This window comes from Crinia signifera, chromosome 1 (assembly GCF_055691185.1).
Source record: "Crinia signifera chromosome 1, ASM5569118v1, whole genome shotgun sequence".
NCBI classification, from domain to species: Eukaryota; Metazoa; Chordata; class Amphibia; order Anura; family Myobatrachidae; genus Crinia; species Crinia signifera.
The window spans coordinates 270,715,574-270,738,293 of NC_139217.1; the positions used below are offsets into that span (position 1 = coordinate 270,715,574).

A 22,720-nucleotide genomic window follows, 5' to 3' on the forward strand; every position below is an offset into this window, starting at 1 on the left:
GAAAATTTAACATTTTGCAAATTGCTAAATTTTCCATTTTTTCACGATATTTTGGTATTTTTCACAAAAAAACACAGACTGTATCGACCCAAATTTACCACTAACTTGAAGTACAATGTGTCACGAGAAAAAAATCTCAAAATCACTGGGATAAGTAAAAGCAAAAAAAAGTTATCCCCACTTAAGTGAGACATGTCAGATTTGAAAAAAAGGGCTCTGTCATGAAGGCACAAACTGGCTCTGTCACGAAGGCGTTAAATAGTAAAGCACAAATTGGCACAAACAAACACCAAACACAATGTATTATCAATTTAGTTACGCTTGTAAAAGTCTTAATAGTTAGAAAATGGCTGGCACATGATAGCCCCAACATTAAACAATGGATAAATTTGGTTAATAATACCATTACACACGAAAGATACATGTGCACAAAGAGGGGGAATTTGAGTAAGTTTCACCAAATATGGGGTATATGGTTGAACTCAAAATTCTATAATGGAAAATAGACACAAGGTAGAATATAGAGGAGATAAGAGAGGGAGAAGAGATAAGAAAGGAGACAAGTCCTGGGGGTGGGGGGGGGGGCGGAGGGGGGATGGTGGGAGGGGGTGGGGGGTGGGGGTGTATAAGTGTAGTAATGTATTAGTATTGTTATATGTTTTGTTGTATTTTTATATATGTAACTAGGTGATTCATCGCGCCCTACGGGCGCTCTTCACACCGTCGTAAGGGGCTGCGCCCCCTTAATTTGTGAACATTTGTATATGAAAAAGATGGTTAGAATTTTATGAAAGATGCCTGTATTGCAACTTGAGTTATAGGTGAAATGTGTTAAATAGAGAGCATATGATGTGGAAGGGGTGTGTATTGTTTTGTTTAATTAAAAAGCGGTTACAGAGAAAGATGTACATTGATAGTGTGGATGGTACAGTGACATTTGTGGGTGTGTGGGGGGGGGGCTGTGTGTGCGTGTTGTTTAGGTGTGTGTGTGCCATAGCATAGTAGGGTGTTTCTGAGTCAGCGGCTCCCCACTGGTGGAGGTCACGACACAGGAAAACAGGAGGCTGGGTAGTGATAGGGGTGTGTGGGCATAAGGGGGACTAAAGAGGAGGGTGGGAGATACTGTGCAGCTTCTGCCAGTGGGTGAGGGTCCAGCGTGGCAGTACAGGAGTACAGGATGGTGGCCCTTAGTCAGTGTCTCCTCCTACTGGGTGGGAGTTCGGGTGCATGAGAGCAGGAGGCTGGGCTATGAGGCATGATAGGGGCATGTGGGCAAAACAGCGTCAGCGACTCCCCAGTGGTGGAAGTTACGGTTCAGGAGAGCAGGAAGCTGGGTAGTGATAGGGGTGTGTGAGTATACGGGGGACTAAAGAGGGGCTTAGGGGTGCTGCCGTGGGTGGTGGGGAATCGCGGGAGGGGGGTCGTGGGGGGCACCGTGAACAGCGGGAGGGGGGGCCCGGGGGGTTGGCGCGAATCGTGGGAGGGGGGGTCGCGGGGTGCCGCAATCGCAGGAGGGGGGTGTGTCACGGGGTGGGGCCGCGAATCGCGGGCGTCACCGGGGGTGCCGCGAATTGCGGGGGTGTGCTGCAAATCTCGGGAGGGGGGTCGCGGGGGGTGCCGCGAATCGCCACAAGAAAAAATCAACACAGAAAGTTCAACACATGTAAATGTTGACATAAGTGTGGCACTTCATCGGTGTCCATGTCGACACATGAAAATGAATATAAAAACATTAAAAAAAAGAAAAATAAATCTTCAAAAACTCATGGCAACCTTTTTCATTGTCGACCATAGCCGTGCCAGTGTTTTGCATGTGCCATTTAATCCTGGGGTTGCCGTGAATCGCGCGCGGGGGTGGGGGGGAGGGAGGAGGTGAGGGGTGTCCGCGAATCACGGGAGGAGGGGTCGTGGGTGGATGCCGTGAATTGCGGGAGGGGGGGTCGCGGGGGGGGGTGTGGGTGCCGCGAATTGTGGGAGGGGGGGCGCGGGGGGTTGCAGTGAATCGCGGGAGGGTGGGTCGCGGGGGCGGGGGTTGCCGCAATGACAGGAGGGGTGGTCAGGGGTGGGGAATCGTGGTAGGGGGGGTCGTGGGGGGCACCGTGAACCGCGGGAGGGGGGGCTCGGGGGGTTGGCGCGAATTGTGGGAGGGGGGGTCGCGGGGGGTGCCGCGAATTGCCACAAGAAAAAATCAACACAGAAAGGTCAACACATGTAAATGTTGACATAAGTGTGGCACTTCATTGGTGTCCATGTCGACACATGAGAATGAATATGAAAACATTGAAAAAGTCAACCTTTTTCATTGTCGACCATAGCCATGTCAGTGTTTTGCATGTGCCATTTAATCGTGGGGATGCCGTGAATGGGGGGGGGGGAGGGATGTGCATACCTCCCAACATGACCCTCTCCAGGAGGGACACATTGCTCTGTTTCTGGACATTCTTCTTAATTTATGGATTACCATCACCTGTGCTTAAACACCTTTCTTATCAATTACCCTGTTTAAAACAGGTGATGACAATCATAAATTAAGATGGAAGTCCACAACCCAGCGTTACAGCTCCAGACACACTTTGAGTGACAGATGTAGCCAAATATATAAGAGATATTTGTATCCGCTGAGTAACGTACAGTAGTGTATTAAAAAAAAGTGGCTAATGTACTTGTATGGATAGACCAACAATAGAGGATAAAAGATACCTTAGGAGTATAAGAACAGATACGTATGGCCTAGCGGGAAAAAGAAATGATATGTCATATGATGATGTTATGTATGATACTGTATGTTACTTATATTTTTAAAAAATCAAACTAAATAAAGACTATATTTTAAAAAAAAAATCAATAAAGAAAATGTTGGCATAGCGGTGCTGTGAAAGAATTGTATTACTCTAGGGTGCTGTGATTCAAAAAAGTTTGGGAACCACTGAACTAGACCATACCCTCTAACCAAAGGTTGAATTTGATGGACATACAGTAAGTCTTAATTGAGCCTTAACTACTATGTAACTATGTAAGGAGAAATTATTAACTCTCCACTGTGAATCTTTCTAATTGTATAGGTATTTCTGGAAATTGTACCTTGCCATGGAAAACACAATAGGTGGAAAGTGTCAGAAATAAGGGCATATGTAATATAGGGTCCGAGTTTGTCAGAGGTGCAGGGCAGGGGCGTAACTATGCCTCCGCAGCCCCCGGGGCTACAGTTACCTGCTGCGCTGCTGTCTACTCTGCCCGGCCGCATCTGCGGTCACTGTCCCGTCACTCGCTCCCGGTGCCGGCTCCTGCTGATAATAAAAACTGACACTTAGAAAATGGCTGCCCCCAAATTGCAGACAGTTTTGGCAGCCATTTTCTAAGAGTCACTTTTCATTATCAGCTGGAGCCGGCGCCGGGAGAGACTGGATGGGACAGTGACCGCAGATGCAGCCGGGCACTCTGTCAGGTATGGGCAGGGGAGGGGAGGGAGAGGGGGAGGGGGGCGCCGAAAAAAGTGCGGCGGGGGAGCGCAAATTATATAGTTACGCCACAGGTGCAGGGTGCTGGCCAAAGTCTGACTTTTTGAAAGTATCAGTCATTTGCAAGACTTCTACATGGTATGATATACCCCAACACATTGATAACCATGCTCAAACACACAGAAGGTTCAACGCAAACACCTGCCCATTGTTGGTATTGACCCTGCATGAAGTTTGTCTAGCACTGGACCTCCAATTATGGCATATACTGTAGAAGGGGTCACAATTTGATACAGTTATTAAGGCCAACAAAGAGACGTGGCTTCAAATGTACCTCTTGCTTTAAATGCGCTTGCTGTGTGCCATGCAGGAGCATGCTCATTGGATCCTGTTTTTATCATCCACATTTGGGTTTTCCCATAATATATAAACCACAATGTACTATAGACCACATATTTTACATTCTCACCTGTACCTGAAGCCTCTATTACTATATTATCTCTAATCCTAAAATTATGGTTTCATGGGCTGAGATGGTGCTGTGCTATGGATTATATAGCATATCTGGTGCCACAAAGATGAGTCTGCCCATTTTATTAAATTGGCATTCAATAGACAACTTTCACATGCCTGCTGGCAGCTGCTGTTTGGTATTCTTATGGCAGCCATAGAACTCAGCCCCTTGGTTTCCACGACAACCTCCTCCCAGCCTCCTTCTCCCAACCCTGGTACAGTATGAGAACAAACGGTGTTCCTGCAACTCAAACACATGAGCCACATGGAAGCTGAGACTTATTGATTTATTTATCCCCTCTGTCTCCCAGCCACAGTGACCTCCAGGGGGTAGCAGCGACATGCATTCCTAATACAGATATACTGGATATGGTTTAAATAGCTATCATTTACGTAACTTGATTTAAAGAAAATTGTGGACATTTCTTAAAAATATTATCTTTTAAGTGGCAAAACTAGGTTTGGCTTTGTCTTCTTTAACATGGGCAGAATCCCTGAAATTGCCCTATTTTCTGAGTTTTGTAAGCTGAATTGACTGTATATAAGGCTTGAATTGACTGTATTTGCAAAATATGTACAGCACTTTTTAGCTGGCATGGTGGACTATGTAAAAGTTCTATTATGAGGAGAGCCAGGTCTCCAATAATTTTAAAAGGGAAATTGTAAAATGGTCACAAGTTGGCAAATATTTGTCATGGGAAACCATTGTTGTGCTTTGTATACAGTAGAGACCTTTCTCTGAACAATATGATCGGTATCTGCCATTAAAGGGTTAATTTAATAACTTTGAGACATCCTTGAGCTTGAGCTGTGTGTGAACCGCTCTGTATTGATGTCTGGCAGAGTGCCGTAATGCTGTGTATGTGGGAATCCCTTTGGGCATTGTGCACTATGCTTTACCAGCAACTCCTGCACAATATAGAAGACTGATGAAATGCTGCTACCTATACAACAAAGATAATGTTAGCTCTAGACATTTCATTAATTGTGCAAAGTGAAATTGTATGACAATCACTTTGCATAAAACTGGCTGCAGTGGTGATTCTTTGTTTGGCTCATAGGGTCTTATTCTGGTGCACGCGCAACGCTGCAAAATTCACCGACCATCAAAAGTCCCCGGCACCCACATCACAGACTAATGTCCATGGGAATAACCATGAAACGCTGAGCGTTTCCATTGGCGCAGCCCGCAGCCGCCACCCCAGGTGCCCCGCCCACACTGCTAGGGGCAAATGGGATGGCAAACTAGCAGTTTAATGTGCCCGCTCGCACCCAGTGTATGCACATGCGCAGAAATGTGCATAAAGAAAACATTGCTCGCCCGTGCGAACACGTGGGGTAGCGTATGAATCAGAATAAGGCCCATAGTGTGTTCTTACAATTCAGGGGTGTATCCCTGAAACTATTTCGATACCGGACATGAAAATCTGAGTTTGCCACAGACCTGCTTGAGATGGATAGAAGAAATTGTTATCAAATTATTATGCTATCCAATTATAGAGGAGCGTTCCTGTTGTGCTTTAAATGTGAGCTCTGTGATCATGATCGTGTAAATGAAAAGAGGGTAGAGAGTAACTTGTAACTTGGAGGCTGCAGCCAGTCACGAAAATGGTTGCAGTTTTTTTTTTATTTGACTGGTGGTCAAACTGGTCTTTCATGGCACCATAGAAGAGGTACAGTTACTGAGTTTGGCCTTGCCACTTCACGTATATAACAAGTGACAGATGTATGCATTTATGCACATCCAGTTGCTCTCCATACATTATTGGATTTACTAAAGGCTTAATTAAAATAGGGATGTGGTCGGCGGGTTGTCAGTAATAAGATCGGCAATCAATAGGGCATCCACAATTGCTGGACAGGGCATAGGTCAACACATGAAAGGGGTTGACTTACCTTAGGTCGACATGGTGAAAAGGGCGACAAAAGTTTTTTTTTTTCATACTTTTCTATCCAAGAGGTCACAGAGTTAGACTACAACACAAAGAACCGTGCCTGAAGCATGACGAGAGAAGCGAGCCACGGTGTCCAATGTTGACCTAGACAACCAATAAAAGTGAAAAACTCATGTCAACCTTTTTCATGTCAAACTTTTCTATGTTGACTGATTTCTTGTGTTGACATATGACTTCTTGACCAAGACTTATTGAGTGTCAACCTAATTACTGTTGACCCTATGAACAATACCCTTGAAATAAAGGTTCCTTCCACCTTCCTTCTATGCACTGTGTCTTGGTTTTCTTCAGCCTGTACCAGTGTTTTGTAAGTTATCTATGCAACAGGTTTGTATTGACTACAGATCAATAGATAATGTCTCATGGTTATACATAAAGTGGGTACAGGGGTTGCCATTGCTATGGGGCCCAGAGGCTTAGGGGGTCTGGACCCAATGTTATAAAGTTGTATACAAATTTCTCAGATGTGCTTGCTAAGCAATTTTATCGGATCCATTGCCCAGTCTGAATTGTGTGCCTTTATATTTGTAAAGATATGTATATATAGTGGTTGTAAATTGGTAAGATGGCACTGTTATGTGGCACAATATGGGCCCTTATTCTGGTTGGTGCGGTCAGAGCCGCACACGGGGCTCCGACCGCACAAACCAAGGGCCGCCCACCCGACGGATCGCCACGGCCGTCCATACACGGACGGCTGGCGATCCGCACAAAAATGGTGGAGGCTACGCCTCCACCATGGTGGGAGCTGCCCCCTGCCTTCGATGGTCGACGACCATCGAAGGCAGGCCCGCACGCCGCGGCAGCTCCCGCAAGCTCAGACCACACGGACAATCGTCCGTGTGGGAGCTTGAAAGGGGGCTGAAAGCTGACATCCGGCGACGTCAGCTTTCCGCCCCCATGTCATGGTAATGAGGGCGTCATGCCCTCATTACCATGCACACGCCCCGCGTTTGCATGGGAACGCCCATGAAACGCGGGGCGTACACATAGGGAAATGAGGGGCTGAAGCCCCTCACGCCCCTATACGCCCCCTTTGCGGCGGACGAAATCCGTCTGCGGCGAAGGGGGCTGCACATGCGCAGAATGACCTCTGCGCATGTGCAGAACAAAAACATCGGCGGTACGGCCGCACGCGGGCCGTACCGAGCCGATTAGAATAAGGGCCAATATGAATGGGATGCCACTATACAATGTTATAATATGATCTAATGTTAAATGGTGTCATGTAATTATTATTATTATTATTATTATTATTATTATTATTATTTACAGTTAGTTATATAATGCAGCAGATTCTGTTGTGCTTTACAACTGATGACAACACTGAAAGAACAAACTGAGTAAAACAGACAAACATAGTGGTTGGAGGGCCCTACTGCAAGCTTACAATCTATAGGGTAATAGGAGGGAAACACAAGGACAGGCACCAGTAATAGCATAGCAGTGACACCAAGTTGCAAGTCCAGAAGTGAAGCTATAAAATACATGAGTGCCTCTGCAATGTGGCACAATATCAATGGAGGCATGATAGTGTAGCATTATGTTAACTGGTGCACTAACATGGAATAATTTGAGCTAAAGGACACTATAATTTGGCATGAACAGGAGGCACTGCAATGTGGCATAATATGAAGTGCGGATACTGTACAGTATGTCATAATGTGAATAGGGGATGCTGAGTGGCATAATGTGCAATGGCAGCCCTTCAAAGTGACATAATTTAAAATAGAGAAAAAATAAACCAGGGCACTACTGTGTGGAATAATATTACCTAGAAAACTACTACAGTATATGTAAAAAAAATGAATAAAAAATGCATAAAAAAATGTCTCTTTAGAATCATTGGGACAGGGGCCCCTTCAATATAATGCTATGGGGCTGACAAAGTTCTAGTTATGCTCCTGTATGACATTTTTTCTGATGTACATGTATTTTAAAAAAATAGATAGTATTACACAGCAGGGTGCAATATGATGTATATACTTTGTTTTCCTAATTTTGTGTTAATACTTTTTCTTCCATCCTTTTAGGAGTTTTTGCATTTGGTCTATTTGCAACAGACATTTTTGTAAATGCTGGTCAAGTGGTAACAGGCAACCTCACTCCCTATTTCTTGACCGCATGTAAACCAAACTACACTGGAACAGACTGTCTTGCTCACCATCAGTTTATAAACAATGGAAACATCTGCAATGGTGATCCAGAAGTGATTGAGAAGGCCCGGAGATCTTTTCCATCAAAACACGCTGCTTTAAGTATATACTCTGCATTATATGCAACGGTAAGTAGCTACTCAAATCAGTAAAACTAAAAAAAGAATTCCTCTTTACAGCACAGTAGTGTATATTCAAGGCAATGGAGATTTGCAAATGTATAATTCGTAATGCAAGTCATCTCGATTTTTCTTTCTTACACTGACTGAATGTACAGTAAACAGATTCAAAGAAGTTAGGATGTGTTGTGTTCTGAAGTCTAATACACACATGATATAGGGGAAGATTCTCTAACGGAAAAATGCGGTAAAAACCCCGTTATCAGGGTTTTTACTGCATTGTGGGATTCTCTACCGGGTTACCGCGGCGGGGGGCGTCGCCAACAAAAGCTGGCAACGCCCCATAGAAGCCTATGGGGCCTATGCTGCCCGGACCTGTGACTTCCTCCCTTCATTGTAAACCTCTTCTGGGTGCAGGGAGGAGGAGGAGAGGCCGCGCGGCAGCAGTATCCAGGCCGGGTAAGGGAGGGAGGGGGGGGCCTGCCAGGATCCGCTGCACATCGCCGGCCAGATCTCAAAGGACAACTCTTAATGCAAGAGCTATCCTTTGCCATAATTATCGCATATGTTACAGCACATGCAATAATTATCTCCGCGGAAGCCGGCGATGTGCGGCGGACCGAGGGCGAGGATGTTACAGCATCCCGCCCATAATCTCTTGTTTCTCTAAAAGAGATTGGAATGATATCAAAGATTAGAGGAACATTTTATAAACAACAAATATTTTTTGCCAAATAAATTAAACCAATTTTGGAGTTTAAGGAAAAATGTGTGGCAGTGGCTACCCTACCTACGGTGGCACCCAATGTGGGAACATATATATATAGTGCATGTGGGCTGGTAAAAAAGAGGCGTGTCCTTGTGGGGAGACGGTGTGGCCTGAACCCCCGTCTTCATCACTCCAGGTGTTGGGAGCCGCTTGGCTTTCCCTGAAGACCGGTCTGCGCAGTGCAGTAAATTGTAACAGGAGCCGAGTGCTGCACGTTATGTTACAGTGCAGCACCTAGGTCCTGTCTCTGAAGAGGAGTGGGCACTTCAGAGTCACCCCTTCGGCCAGTGACGCTAGGGTTCAGTAGTGACGGACACAGAGATATATGGTGATATATGGTGAGCCATTTCATTATATTTTCTTTTATTTATATGTTATATTTTTATGTGTTTTCTTATTTCTTATTTTATTATAATTTCATATAAAATATATTTTTTATTAATCAGTGTGTTCGGTGGCTATGTGGGAAGTGTGGGTCACTCAGAACACTACTTTTCCAATTACCCAGCAGCGCATTGTGTTCAATCCTTTTAGCTTTCTATTATAAAAACACTTATGCCCTGGCGTGTGTGTATGTGTGACCTTACGTGTAGTGCCATCTCACCGGAGCAGGCTGCTGGGAGAGATACATTTCCCAGCAGCCCCAGAGCCTCCCTCGCAATCAATTGAACCCTCCCCCCTAGGGTTTGTGGCATTAATCTCCAAAATGCTCAATTATCAACTGTATGTTTAAAATCCATCTTTTACATATCACACCTAACAAAATTCACCAATCTATGTCTATCTATCTATCTATCTATCTATCCACATAATGTATGTGTGTGTGTATATATATATATATATATATATATATATATGTTTGCATCGAAAAATAACAACATAACAATTTGTAACATTTCTCAACCGAATTTGGATTATTTAGTATTTTTCACCTATACTATTTCAGTGTAGCACCGTTGCCCTCTAGTGTTTTATTGGTATCATTACAATACTCTCATAAAGATAAGTAAATATACTGTGCAATTTATATCTTGGTAAAGTAAGTTACCTCTATTGCTTGGATTTTTTTAAGTGAACGTATTAAATGCCTGATTCTGAGTGTGACGCAGATGTGTATGTGGCAGTATTTTATGCTGAATCCACGTCTTATGCTACAGTTAATTTAACATACCTCCCAACTTTGTAGCTGCTGAAATGGGGACAGCGTCCAAAAAGGGGGCGCATATTATGTAAATGAGGGGTGCGGCTTATGCAAATGAGCCGCGTCCCCGTTTTCGGACGGGAATAGACCCTGTGCGCATGCGCACAGCGTCTATTCTGTTAAATTGGGGGGGCTCCCAACTGCCCCCCCCCCCCGCAGCGGGACACCTCTGGCCGCGGGTGGGACAGCGGGACAGGACCCGGTAATCGGGACTGTCCCGCTGAAATCGTGAGTGTTGGGAGGTATGAATTTAATCTAAAATGAGACTCCTACTTGCAGCATCTTGAGACTGCTTTTCTCAGAGCATCTTTAACTGCCCCATCGGTTGCATCATTGAAACATGCACCATCCTTATGGCTGTTGCAGTTTCTCCAACTGCGTATGGCATCCAATGTGGCTGTACATCTTTCAACACATCCTCTTTCAGCGACATGCCTGCTACACACCTGCCTCAACTTAGCTAACTGCATTATTGCCCAGGAATCCACACTTAAATTGACTGAATCTGTGTTCATTTGAGGTACTGCATCTCTGAGAAACCTGCCTGTCCTACTGTGAGCAGTCATGATTGCAACGCATGCACATTGCCTCTCAGATGCATGCACAGACTTACAACATCGAGCAACTCAGTGCACAATTGACACTCAGCCATTGATAAACAGCCAGTCAATCGGCTCCTGTCTGACATGTTACAGACTGGGTTTGTAAAATGTCAGGCAGGAGCTGATTGGCTGGCTGTTTATCACTCACCATTTTATCACTTTTGAAGCTTAGTGCATTCTAAATCAGGCCCTACAATGAGCTTTTATGATAAACAATCTGTATTGTAGATGGTTTTATGCTATATTAATCATCAATGTGTATTTGAAGCTGGATTCTGTATGACTACATGCAGGGCTACATACAGGGCCACCGGGACGTTCCCGCGGTAAACTGGACAGTTGGTAGGTATGCCATACACATGTGTTTAGCATTATTACAAGGGGAGTTACATGTGTACTAGCCTAGGGCACCTGGAACCTTTAATCAGTCCCTGTGTGTACTACTGTACAATGGTACTGTAAATATGGGCCACATTAGCAAATCTCACATTGGGGGGATGCTCTAACATCCGTACCCCCTTACCGCCGCACATCGCTGGCTACCGCTAACATAATTGTCGCATATGCTCTAAAATATGCGATAATTATGGCAATAGACAGCTCTTGTGTTAAGAGCTGTCTTTTGCAAAGAGCTGGCGATGTGCGGCGGGTCCCCCCTCCCTCCCTTAACCAGCTAATTTTGCTGCTGCTGCTGCTGCAGGGGGGGGGGGGGGGGCTCTCCTCCTCTCTGCACCTGGAAGATGATTTTCAGTGCAGGGAGGAGGAGGTCACAGGTCCGGCAGCACAGCGCTGTGCTGCCCAGACACAGGTGAGGAGGGGTCGGTGCGAGTCGGCGGTAAAAATTCTGATAACAGGGTTTTTCTGCATTTCTGTTTTAGAGAATCTCCCCCATTGTCCTTGGACTGAAATTCCAAATCATTGTCAGGTTTGAATGTTCCAATGTTTAAAATTTTTTTTTTTTGCTTTTAAGCCCTTTGACAGCACAGTCAAAAGAATCTATGAACTGACGAGGGATTTTCTGTTCTGTTTCAGATGTACATCACAAGCACAATTAAAACAAAAAGCAGCAGACTAGCAAAACCTGTTCTTTGCCTTGGGATTCTCTGTTCTGCATTCCTTACTGGACTGAACCGTGTATCCGAGTACAGGAACCACTGTGTTGATGTTATTGGTGGCTTCATTCTTGGGACTGCTGTTGCTCTGTTTTTGGTAAGAGCATACAAAATGACCAATGGATCATTCAGTACAGTACTGAACAGGAAAAAGAAATGCGTTACATTTTGAATATACAGTATTACACCATTACTCATTTAGGCACATGATGACCTATTTTGGTTAAGCAGCCTACTATATTAGAGAAATACACACACACACACACACTAATTAAGTATGAGGGCAGTCATGATTGTGATGGATTATTGACCAACCTGCCATTTTCTAAGCCAATCCTGAACTCTTCATTACCAGTATTTACTGTATGTGCAGATGGAGTTAGTATTGCTGCTTCTTTCATATTAGCAGCAGGAGGTGTCTTGTATAAATAAATGCCTCCTGCATGCTTGTGATCCTTTTGCTTCATTGGAGGATGCAGCATGGTATCACTCTGTGACACCATCAGTCATATCTGTTACCCTAAGGTTAAACACACAGGCCACCGCAGCTGAAGCCATGAACACTCAAAAAGGAGGTGACACTGAAACTGAGCCCATCAACCCATCAACCCCTCCACTGCCAGCCCCCAATTGGCTTCAGACTGTCAACCAGGAGTCATACTGCACAAGCAACATTTAACTGTGTTATAGGTTGACAGCCAATACATACCCATACCTCCCTACATTACCCTCTCCAGGAGGGACACATTGCTCTGTTTCTGGACTTCCTTCATAATCTATGATAGCCATCACCTGTTTCACACAAGAAAAGGTGTCACTACACAGGTAATGGCACTCATTAATCAAGGGAGAAGTCCAGAAACAGAGCAATGTGTCCCTCCTGGAGAGGGTAATGTTGGGAGGTATGCATACCTCCCAACATTATTAGGTTCCCATTTGGGACTCCTGCGCAGCCCAAAAATCCACTGTGGGGGCATGGACAGCGCTGTGTAAGATGCTGGCCATGCTCCCTGTCCCTCTGCCTCCCATGAATAGACGCTGTGGTGCACAGATGGAAGAGGACTGCACTACTTGAATGGGTGCTGTGGCTCTCTAAGACCAGATTTGTGGGACCCATGCTGTCAGGTGATTACCGTAAGACGAGCTAACTAAATTATGTCTGGTAGCTACCAGTAGTTCACGAGCTTGGAGTTGGAGACCACTGCTCTAGCAAGTTACAATACAGTGGGCGATACACAAGTGTAATACGTTAGTACAGTGGCATTACCTCATAGTTCCTGCATCCAGAAACCAGCTTCTGGGCAACTAAATATCTTCCTTTCTAGCAAGTACTACTCCTTCCTTGTGGTACAGCCATGCTAAAATTCACAGAGACACAGTATTGGACTAGGCTTTAAGAGGAATGACTAACAAGAACTAGTCATAGGCCACTCATAGGAAACTACAGCACTGGGCTACAATTTTAGCATTAATAACATCATTAAAATCTTTACATTACACTATTTTTGCCTCGCCACGAACGGAACCCCGCACATTCTAATAAACTCCATATACAGTAATATATAACTCTACTAATTCAAACCTCTACACCTCCCTGCTATTGATGTATGTACAGTATGTGCGTTCCTGGTTTCACAACGCACAAGAATCCACAAACAAACAACACAATTGCTCAAATAGTGCTCCGTGTCACACATAGAACCTGTATAGTTAAAGTAAAAATCTTGGTATATTGTTTGGAAATTGTTTTGATTTATGTATTTTATTTTCTGCAGGGGTTGTGTGTTGTACACAACTTTAAAGGAACACATGAAACTCCATCTAAACCGAAACCTGAAGACACAAGAGGAATGCCCCTAATGGCTTTTCCCAGAGTTGAAAGTCCTCTTGAGACTTTGAGTGCACAGGTAATATTACATATTACTATTTGATTACAATTATACTTAAATTATAGAACATTAATTTCAAATTTGGGTACTTGTTTCCTAGCACGGCCACACATCTTGGCCATCGGGGGTAATTTGAGTGGCCTGCGACCCGACCAACGCGATGCCCCCGATTTTTCCATTGAAATGCATTGAAAACAGTGAAAAATCGGGTCGGTCGCGTCGTGTGCACCTAAAAATGCTTAAATGGTCCAGACACGATGCCCCCGATTTCCCCATAGGGAACAATGTTAAATGCCTCAATTTATCCGCGATGACCACGATTTCCCATAGGAAACAATGTTAAATGGATCAATTTACCCAAATCAGCATAGGGAAGAATGGTAAATGGGCCAGAAACCCCCAAAAAACCCACAGAGCAGTGGAATGTCCCCCCAAAAGTAGTTGACGCCACCCCGCCATCAACGTGAACCCGAAGCGTGGCGAGCTCCGACTACGCGTCCTCCGACCTTTTCATGCCCTACTATCCACGTCGGCGTGGAGTTGAGAATAGAATAGTGTGGCGAGCGCAGCAAGCCACCGAGCCCGAAGCGTGGCGAGCGCAGCGAGCCCCGCGAGGGGACGCGGATACCTTCACAGGTAAACGCGTCCCTTCACGGGCTTCCCAGGTGTCCGCGTCGCCATGGACACCTGGGAAGCCCGCGAGGGGACGCGTATAACTGTGAAGGTATCCGCGTGCGCTCGCCACGCTTCGGGCTCGGTGGCTAGTAGGGCATGAAAAGGTCGGAGGACGTGTACCGCCGCCCCTCGCGGGCTCACCGCACTCGCCGTGCTTCGGGTTCACGTTGATCGCGGGGTGGCGTATAGTACTTTTGGGGGGACATTTTTATGTTCAGGGGTGTTTTTGGCCCATTTACCATTGTTCCCTATGATAATTTGGGTAAATTGATCCATTTCACATTGTTTCCTATGGGAAATCGGGGTCATCGCGGGTAAATTGAGCCATTTACCATTGTTCTCTATGGGGAAATCGCGGGCATCGCGTCTGGCCCATCGCACCCGATTTTTTAGCGGCCGCGATGCCCGCGATGGCCCCGATTTTACCCCCGATGACCGCGATTATGATCGTTGTGGCCGTGCTAGGAAACAAGTACCCAAATTTGTACCACTTAAAAAATGTCTCTTTCAAAAAGTTACAAAGTTTTACTATCAATATAGAAAAAATGTTGCTGTTTGTTTTTACTTCCAGAAAATGTCAGGTTACTAAACCCAAATGTCAAATGCCAGATTCCAGTCAATCAATAGCCAGCGATAAAAAGTAGCAGGATTTTATCACAGGATGGCCATGCACATGCACGCTACAAGCCGAATGCATAACAGTCTATCAATAATCGCCGGGCCTGCAAATTTGCAACCGTGCGATCAGGTCTGACTAACCCCCTAAGTCATTAATTTGCTAATACATTGCCTATGACAGATATGATGCAGTTGCTATCACTGCTATCACTGCTGATTCTGTGGAAGCTGTATAGTAATACAACAGAAGGTGTCTATTACAAGTAGATGCTTCTTGCTACAGCAGTGATCCAACCTTTGTCCTGGGATGCAGCATTAGATCAATTTATCCCCTACTGTGCTTCATATTCAAAGCTCCCACTGCAAGTACATTAGCATGTAATGAAATGAATCTAAGGAGGTTGTTCTAGTTAGCGAACGTACCCATGCATTTGCACAGGGATTCAATGTTTCAGCTCTGTGCATAATTGCTTATGCACATGTGCAGGGCTTCTATGTGGGTGCCCTCGGAGACTTGCATAGTTTCTGTGGCACTCACAAAGGGGGAGTGTGGAGGAGGCGTGCTGGGGTTGTTTCTCGGGCTTACCCATGAAAATGCTGGGTGTCCCCATGCAACCACTGGCACCTGACTTCTGGGCATGGATGGCTGACGTAACCAGATGTCAGCTGCCCACTCAGTACTCAGAGAAGGACGTCAGCAGAAACTGACTTAGATTTCCGAGCTGTAGAAAAATAATTTTATGGTTGAGGAACATCGAATGATTTTAAGGCCGCATGCTAGCCTGCGAATGTATTTATGCAAAACATCCATTCGCAGTGCAGTTGGCATATTCGCAGTGTGGCGGGGGGCATGAAACGCTGCTTAGCGAGCCAAGCAGAATTACATCCTTATTGTGAAGACCGGCATCTCCATTGGCCCAGGGACTGATGTAAATTCTTAAAAACATTCTCTTTAAAGCTTTATGTTATGTTGGAGCTGTATATACAAAGAGAAAGAGAGCTTAATAATAATACTTTTACCCACACAAACTGTGTATATACTTTATATTAATAAGAAAATCATAAATAATTGTAAGTCATAAATCATCATGTTGTACTCTTTATATGTATTTGTAATTATAATTTAAACTTCACTACCATCTAATTATAAAATGTTATTATTACACTTTGCACATCGCTATGCTGGGTCTTATCTGGGTCCGACCTGGCTGTGGCCTGGGACCGGCGTTTTCACATTAATCTCGGGTCACCCATTATACAGAGAGCGATACAGGTTTAACCCTTCCTATAACCCGGGTTGAATTGCCAGGTTGGTCGATCCAGGTTATAAGCTTTGGTGCAGCACCAATGGTGCTTTCGCATCGCACGTTGACCTAGATTGACACGTCAGCAACCCGGAAATTACAGGGGTCTGAGGTGCGGTGTGAAAGGGGTATAATGTGCTCTCCCCATAGTCAGATCCTAGTTGGTATATGGGGGATAAGCAAATTAATTTGCTGAATCATAAATTGAAAACTATTTGAAGTTTGGATATTCTTCCTATGTTATATAGGTTTCTTCTGCAAACGCAGGCTTATTAAATAACTCAAGTGTTCCCTCTAGTGGTTAAAATAAATAATGCAATCTAGGATTATATATTTTCATAAATCAATTTAACTATTACATAAACATCTATGAATTAGAAAGAATAGTGGGCATACTGTAGAGACATTGCGCACACATATCTTGAAGTAAAGCATTATATAATATATCTAGGTATATATTTGTATACTTTTATGCTACAGCATATAGATGTGTAAATGCACTTTACCTCATTAAATATAATTTTTTGAATGTTTTTTTTTCTTTTACAGAATCACTCTTCATCTATGACTGAAGTTACCTGAAATGAACAATGCTAATAAAAAGAACTGTTTTTTATACTACATTAGTGCGAAAACACCAACAAACACAGTTGCTCATTGTTGAACTGTGACTATCAGTATTATGTTATATCTAGTTAGAAGCTGATGTTTTGTACACCTTTGTTCAAGGATGTGATGTAGCCCTGCTATATTTTTCTGTTGTAGTGTCAAAATTCAACATCCCATGTTTATGCCATAATCCAATTTTCTCCTGTTATGGTATATCGTGCACTAAAAAAACAAAAACAAAAAAATCTTTTTGAATTGTTGATGTTATGTGAACATGTTTGTATACAATTTTTGTATTATTTTATATGCATTAGACTGCAGTGTAAATGAAAATGCTATAATACACCTTACAGTAATTTACGTTTTTTTTCTGACCAGGAGAATTTTTTACTTGAAATGTGTACAGGAATGAGCATAGAATTTCTTGTTTCTTGTGTAATTTGCAATCAATTACAAACTTCCAAACTGTGTCATATATATCAGTGATAGGCAGCAAGTAATAGATTAGTTTGTCTCATTCGCATGGGCATAATTTCTCTATGTTTAATGCAATTAGGGAAAAAAATCAATCTGAATTGATAAAAAGTTTAAATTTGTAAACAAGTGCAATAGTTACAATTATCCCTGAAAAGGTATTGTACTTGGTTGCAAGATACATGTGTATGATGTGTTATCATTTGTATACATATAAATAGTGTTGCAAGTAGGTAATGAGGAAGATCTTTTGTGTTAAACATTATCTGTAGTAAGTAGGAGTTTCAATCGAGTTAACTTTTTGCCCCCACAAAAACATACAGAGTTAGTGTTATAGAAATAGTCCCTGAAACTGTGGGGCCCAAGACTGACAAAATAGGCAGCCCCCTACTACTGTATATACAAACAAACAAACTGCTCCATTTCCCCCCACCACCACCACACACACCCTGTGGCAGATGTATTAAGTCTTAAAAAGAGAAAAACGCGAGGGGGATGGAGTGATAAACACACAGCCAATCAGCTCTTAACTGTCATAGTTCTAAAAGCATATATCATGACAGTTAGGGGCCAATTGGCTGTACATTTATCATTCTTATATCATCCTCGCATTTATCTTTTTTTAAGGCTTAATACATCTGCCCTACTGTCCCATAGACATACACACACAACTGCCTGTTCTACCCCCTCACACTTCCAGCCTCCACTTCTGCTCCTCCTTCAGCGCCCACAGCTTATCATTCTGGGCATTGGTTGGAGAGCTGCATGCAGGAGGTAGAGTATGTAGCAGTCCATGCACACATTGAGAGGGGCTGTGGGTAGTAGCAGTGTAGATCGGAGTGGGCAATCAGCTTTTTACTGGCGGACAGCCATGGAGGGACAGAGACACCCATTTTTTTATATTTGATGCTGTTTGTGAGCCAATCAGAACTCGTGGACAAGCAGCTCTGTTTGGCTACCAGTCTGTGAGCTCCGATTAACTCACAGCTGGTGTTAATTTCAGAATACCGCCTGCTCTGTTGCTCCAAGGCTGTTTTCCCCGATCCACATTGCTGTCACCAAGGCCCCTCTCTTGGTCGAGGCCCAGGACAGAAGTTCCTCCTACCACTCACTGATAGCAGCCTGCCGATAGATACACAACCTATAGTGTTGTAAGCTCAGCCCAATCCACAAGTCAAACATTTTGTATAGAACATTTCAATACCTTATCATACCACTACCCTACACAATTCATTTTCAAGGCTTGCATCAGTTATTTTTGTCACATGCCTTTACTTCTGAAGAAAGTGAATAAATATTATGCAGGTATGGTATGACCCCTCAACCACCACCAACCCTAGACACAGGCTATACAATTTTAAATATTCCATTATTATTGTAATTACCATTACCTAGCATCATATTCCCTAACAATTGCTACTGTGTGTTAACAGATGATAACCTTTATTATTAGCCGTTATATGTTACATTATCTCAGCTTAATAATGTTATCCAATATTCTGTCATTGTGTCATAGACATCTCAAGTGAGATGAATTTCCAAAATCATACACATTATTACTATTAAAGGTAGAAAAAATATGCCTTTGTGGGAATTCGGAGTTTCTGGATAGTGTACAGTTTACATTATATGTGCATAACATGTAAGATGAACAGTTTATTCATTTAAATACATAAGGAATATGCCTGTGTTGGTCAGCCTTCATTGTAACAACCAGCTGCTATTAGGTAGACTGTATGTCATAACTGGTGTTAAATAAAGGTTCTATTGGAACCATAATAGCTGTGAAAATATTGTTAGTGCTTTGATGGGAAGCATTAACTAAAATGATTTACACTGACAAACATAACCTGTCTCTCCTGCTGACATTTTAATAAATAAATAAAGCTTGCCGTTTGTATACTTCTTTAATGAATTTATAGCTGTAAAATAGAACACTGACAATTCTCTCTACATTTAAAGAGGAGCGTTTAAAGGATACCTGGGGGATCATTGTAATATTATTGGATACTGTATACTTTCAAGCATGATTGACATATATATACATGATTGTGTGTATTTTAAAAGTAAGCAAAACGCGGTGACTGGATCAAGACATGACATTAAAAAAATTTTTCTTGAACTTCTGACATATTTCTCTTATTTCCAAGATAAAATTTGCTAAATAGTTATTTGAAAAAAATGTCCCATCATCATCCTTATAAAGGGAACACTTTATTTTCTGGGTTAAATGCAGCTTAGTTTGGTCAGTTTTTAATACTTACCAAGATATATCAGTTTTGTGTTTTCAAATGTCTTGTATTTCACTCTGATTCAAACCAGTAAGTACTTGGTGATGTTTAAATTTTAAACGTTTTCGAGCAATAAACTGTTTAATTTTAATCAGTTTGACCAAATGGATTTATTTCAAGCCTTGGATAGTCCAGCTGCATATAACATGTTTCAGTTATAGGGGCTTAATACAGGTTGGATTGTTAATCTGATAAATACTGTATCAGTTGACTGCGTAGAAAGCTGCCACCTAGACTGAAAGATAAAAAGCCCTGTGCAAAATTGCGAATGCATCGCGGATCACTGTGCATTCACAGATACATTCACAAGTCCTAAAACATTGAAGAGTGCCATCTGGGCAAATGAGATAGTTCTGAGGCTTCCACTAATCTGTGATTGAGAAGTGGTCAGAAGTGGCTTGGAAGTTGTCAGCACTGATGTTAGAGAGCCACATTAAACCCCATACACAGGGCGATGTGTGTTTAACTTTTGTGCCGAATAATATAGATAGCACAGATTGCTTATCACACATCGCATTATAGACACATAGCGATGTGTGCTGCGCAATCTGTGCAAACCTCATGCAGGCAATTTGACTAGATCTTGACTGCATGTACTAAAGATCTAAACAGGCGATGGTGGCACACGGGACCATGCATCGCAATCGCTATAGGGCATACACACGGGATGATATTTGCTTCATTTCTAAGTGATCTAGACAGATCGCTTAGAAAATAAGTAAAGAGTGTCCCATGTGTATGCCCGTTTAAGAACGTCTGGGAGGCCATGCATTTTTTTTTCTGACACACCCAGAAATTGCCATGTTTCCATCCCCATGCCAGCTTCCTGTCAATCTAAGACTGCTTTGCGATTGCTAAATATTTACAATTTCCTTCGCTATTTGTAGGCACACACGCAATGTAAACTCTGTGCATACGCAGTCATTCTATAAGTGCTCGATTTGTGTATTCTCTAATTAGCCATCCTTGCTGAATAACCCCCTATGACCCTTATTCAGATCTGATCGCAGTACAAATTTGTTCTCAAAATGGGCAAAACCACGTGCAATGCAGATGGGGCAGATGTAACATGTATAGAGAGAGTTAGATTTGTGTGAGTTACTTTGTTTCTGTGCAGGGTAAATACTAGCTGCTTTTTTTTTTCACTGCAATTTAGATTTCAGTTTCAACACACCCCACCCAGATTTAACTATATCTCTCACCTGCAGTGCACATGGTTTTGCCCATTTTGAGAACAAATTTGTACTGCGATCAGATCTGAATAAGGGCCTATGTCTGCTATGAGTTCACACAGCAAAAAGTTTAGATTGTGATTTGCTTTCCATTTTTTAGGTGCAATAATAATTTTATAGATTTAAACAGGGTTATGAGACAAAAAGTCCACTGAAGTCTGCTAGATACTTTAGATAAATAGAACTGAATCCGGAAGAATGCTCCACTTGGATTTATTATTTATTTTTACTCACTAGAGAGTACCCTGAAAGCTGGAAACATGTGACATCTCCAAAAGCTATTTACTTATGAAGATCAATGTAAGTGGATGGAGCAGTGTTTTTCTCCAATTACAGTGATTTTTATTAATGAAGTGAACCACTACAAACTACCACAGTTCAAACACACATGGGAAATCAAACTGATATTTCAGGCCATGGATGACTTTCATTTTCATCACTGAGCTGGCATACTTTCAGAAGTACGCTGCTCTTGTTGGAAGGGACGACAACAAGGGAGAACAAGAAATGGTCTGGCTATCAGACACTATGCCATTAATTGAATCCTCTATTCAAACCTCTTGATGTCATTTGACTACCTATATCACCTTGTTCTTAGTCAGGGGCAATGAGTGTGCGTAAACAGTTTAATAACAGAAACTTTATCATACCTAAGTCTGCTTGTACTTTATTCCACTGGAGTGCCGCACCTTTACTTACTATTTATGTTACAGTACTTGGCTATGAGGGCATCCAAAACAGCTGCAGTACAGTTATTAGGAGTACCGTACCATTATATATTAGTGGTGGGCAGTGATTAATTGCAGGAAAATGTAGCGATTAATCCTAGTTTTGGGGAAAAAAAATTCAAAAGTAGTGTATTGCGCACTTTTATTAGGAACTGCTATAGGGACGAAAGTGCAATAAAATTTGGTTTGCAAACAGTTAATATAATGTGCTTCTTCACAGCAGTTTTCACTTATACTATAGCATTTAAAAGAATAAAATAATAATAAATATTTCTTTAACGATGCCTCTTTGATAGAGTCATGTCAGTGGCGTAACTATATCCATGCAGCCCCCGCAGTGGTGTGGGGGGTTTAGAGATGGTGTGGGCACCAGGCGGCTGCGGGGCTATAGTTAGACACTGCCGTCTGTCCCTGCGGCCGGCGATTCTGTTTTGCGGGTCCCGCCTCTCTGGGCTCCTGCTGCATTTGGCTGCCCCCATACGAAAGACAGTTTTTGAGGATGCTTGCTAGAGGAGGTGGCGGCCTCCTCTAGCAACCTTAAAAACGGTCTTTAGTATGGGGGCAGCCATTTTCCGAATGTCACTTTTTTTATAAGCAGCAGGAGCCGGGACCCGCAAGACAGATGCGGCAGGAGGTACCGGCCGCATGGGGGGTTAACCCTATGGGGGGGGGGGGGGGTGTTGTTAACACTACTGGGGGGGGGGTGTTGTTAACACTACTGGGGGGGGGGTTGTTAACCCTATGGGGGGGGTGTTAACCCTACTGGGGGGGGGGGGCGCTGGCAAAATTTTCGGCAGGGGGGCACATAATTAATAGTTACGCCACTGGGTCACCTTGGGAGGTATGCTTTAACATCAACATTAACATGTAATATTTCTTTAGCATTAATGTAAAATAAATTGTAAACGTAAAACCAAAGCTATTTGCCATTGGCATGACTGGCATGTAATGAATGTTTACTAGCTTTTTAGAAAAACATTACCCTCAGACTCCAGAGCCACGATCATAACATAGC

The 22,720-nt window shown here is 43.1% G+C and overlaps 1 protein-coding gene across 1 annotated transcript in view; it reads left to right on the plus strand.

Moving 5' to 3' along the window:
• Window positions 1-19,836, plus strand: part of PLPPR1 (phospholipid phosphatase related 1) — a 173,004-nt gene extending 153,168 nt beyond the window's left edge. Inside the window, exons 5-8 of the mRNA XM_083183883.1 lie at window positions 7,960-8,210; window positions 11,806-11,982; window positions 13,661-13,792; window positions 16,921-19,836. Coding sequence (XP_083040009.1) covers window positions 7,960-8,210; window positions 11,806-11,982; window positions 13,661-13,792; window positions 16,921-16,953 — 593 coding nt within the window. The 3' untranslated portion in view covers window positions 16,954-19,836. The remainder of the gene's footprint in view (window positions 1-7,959; window positions 8,211-11,805; window positions 11,983-13,660; window positions 13,793-16,920) is intronic.
• Window positions 19,837-22,720: the final 2,884 nt, after the last annotated feature.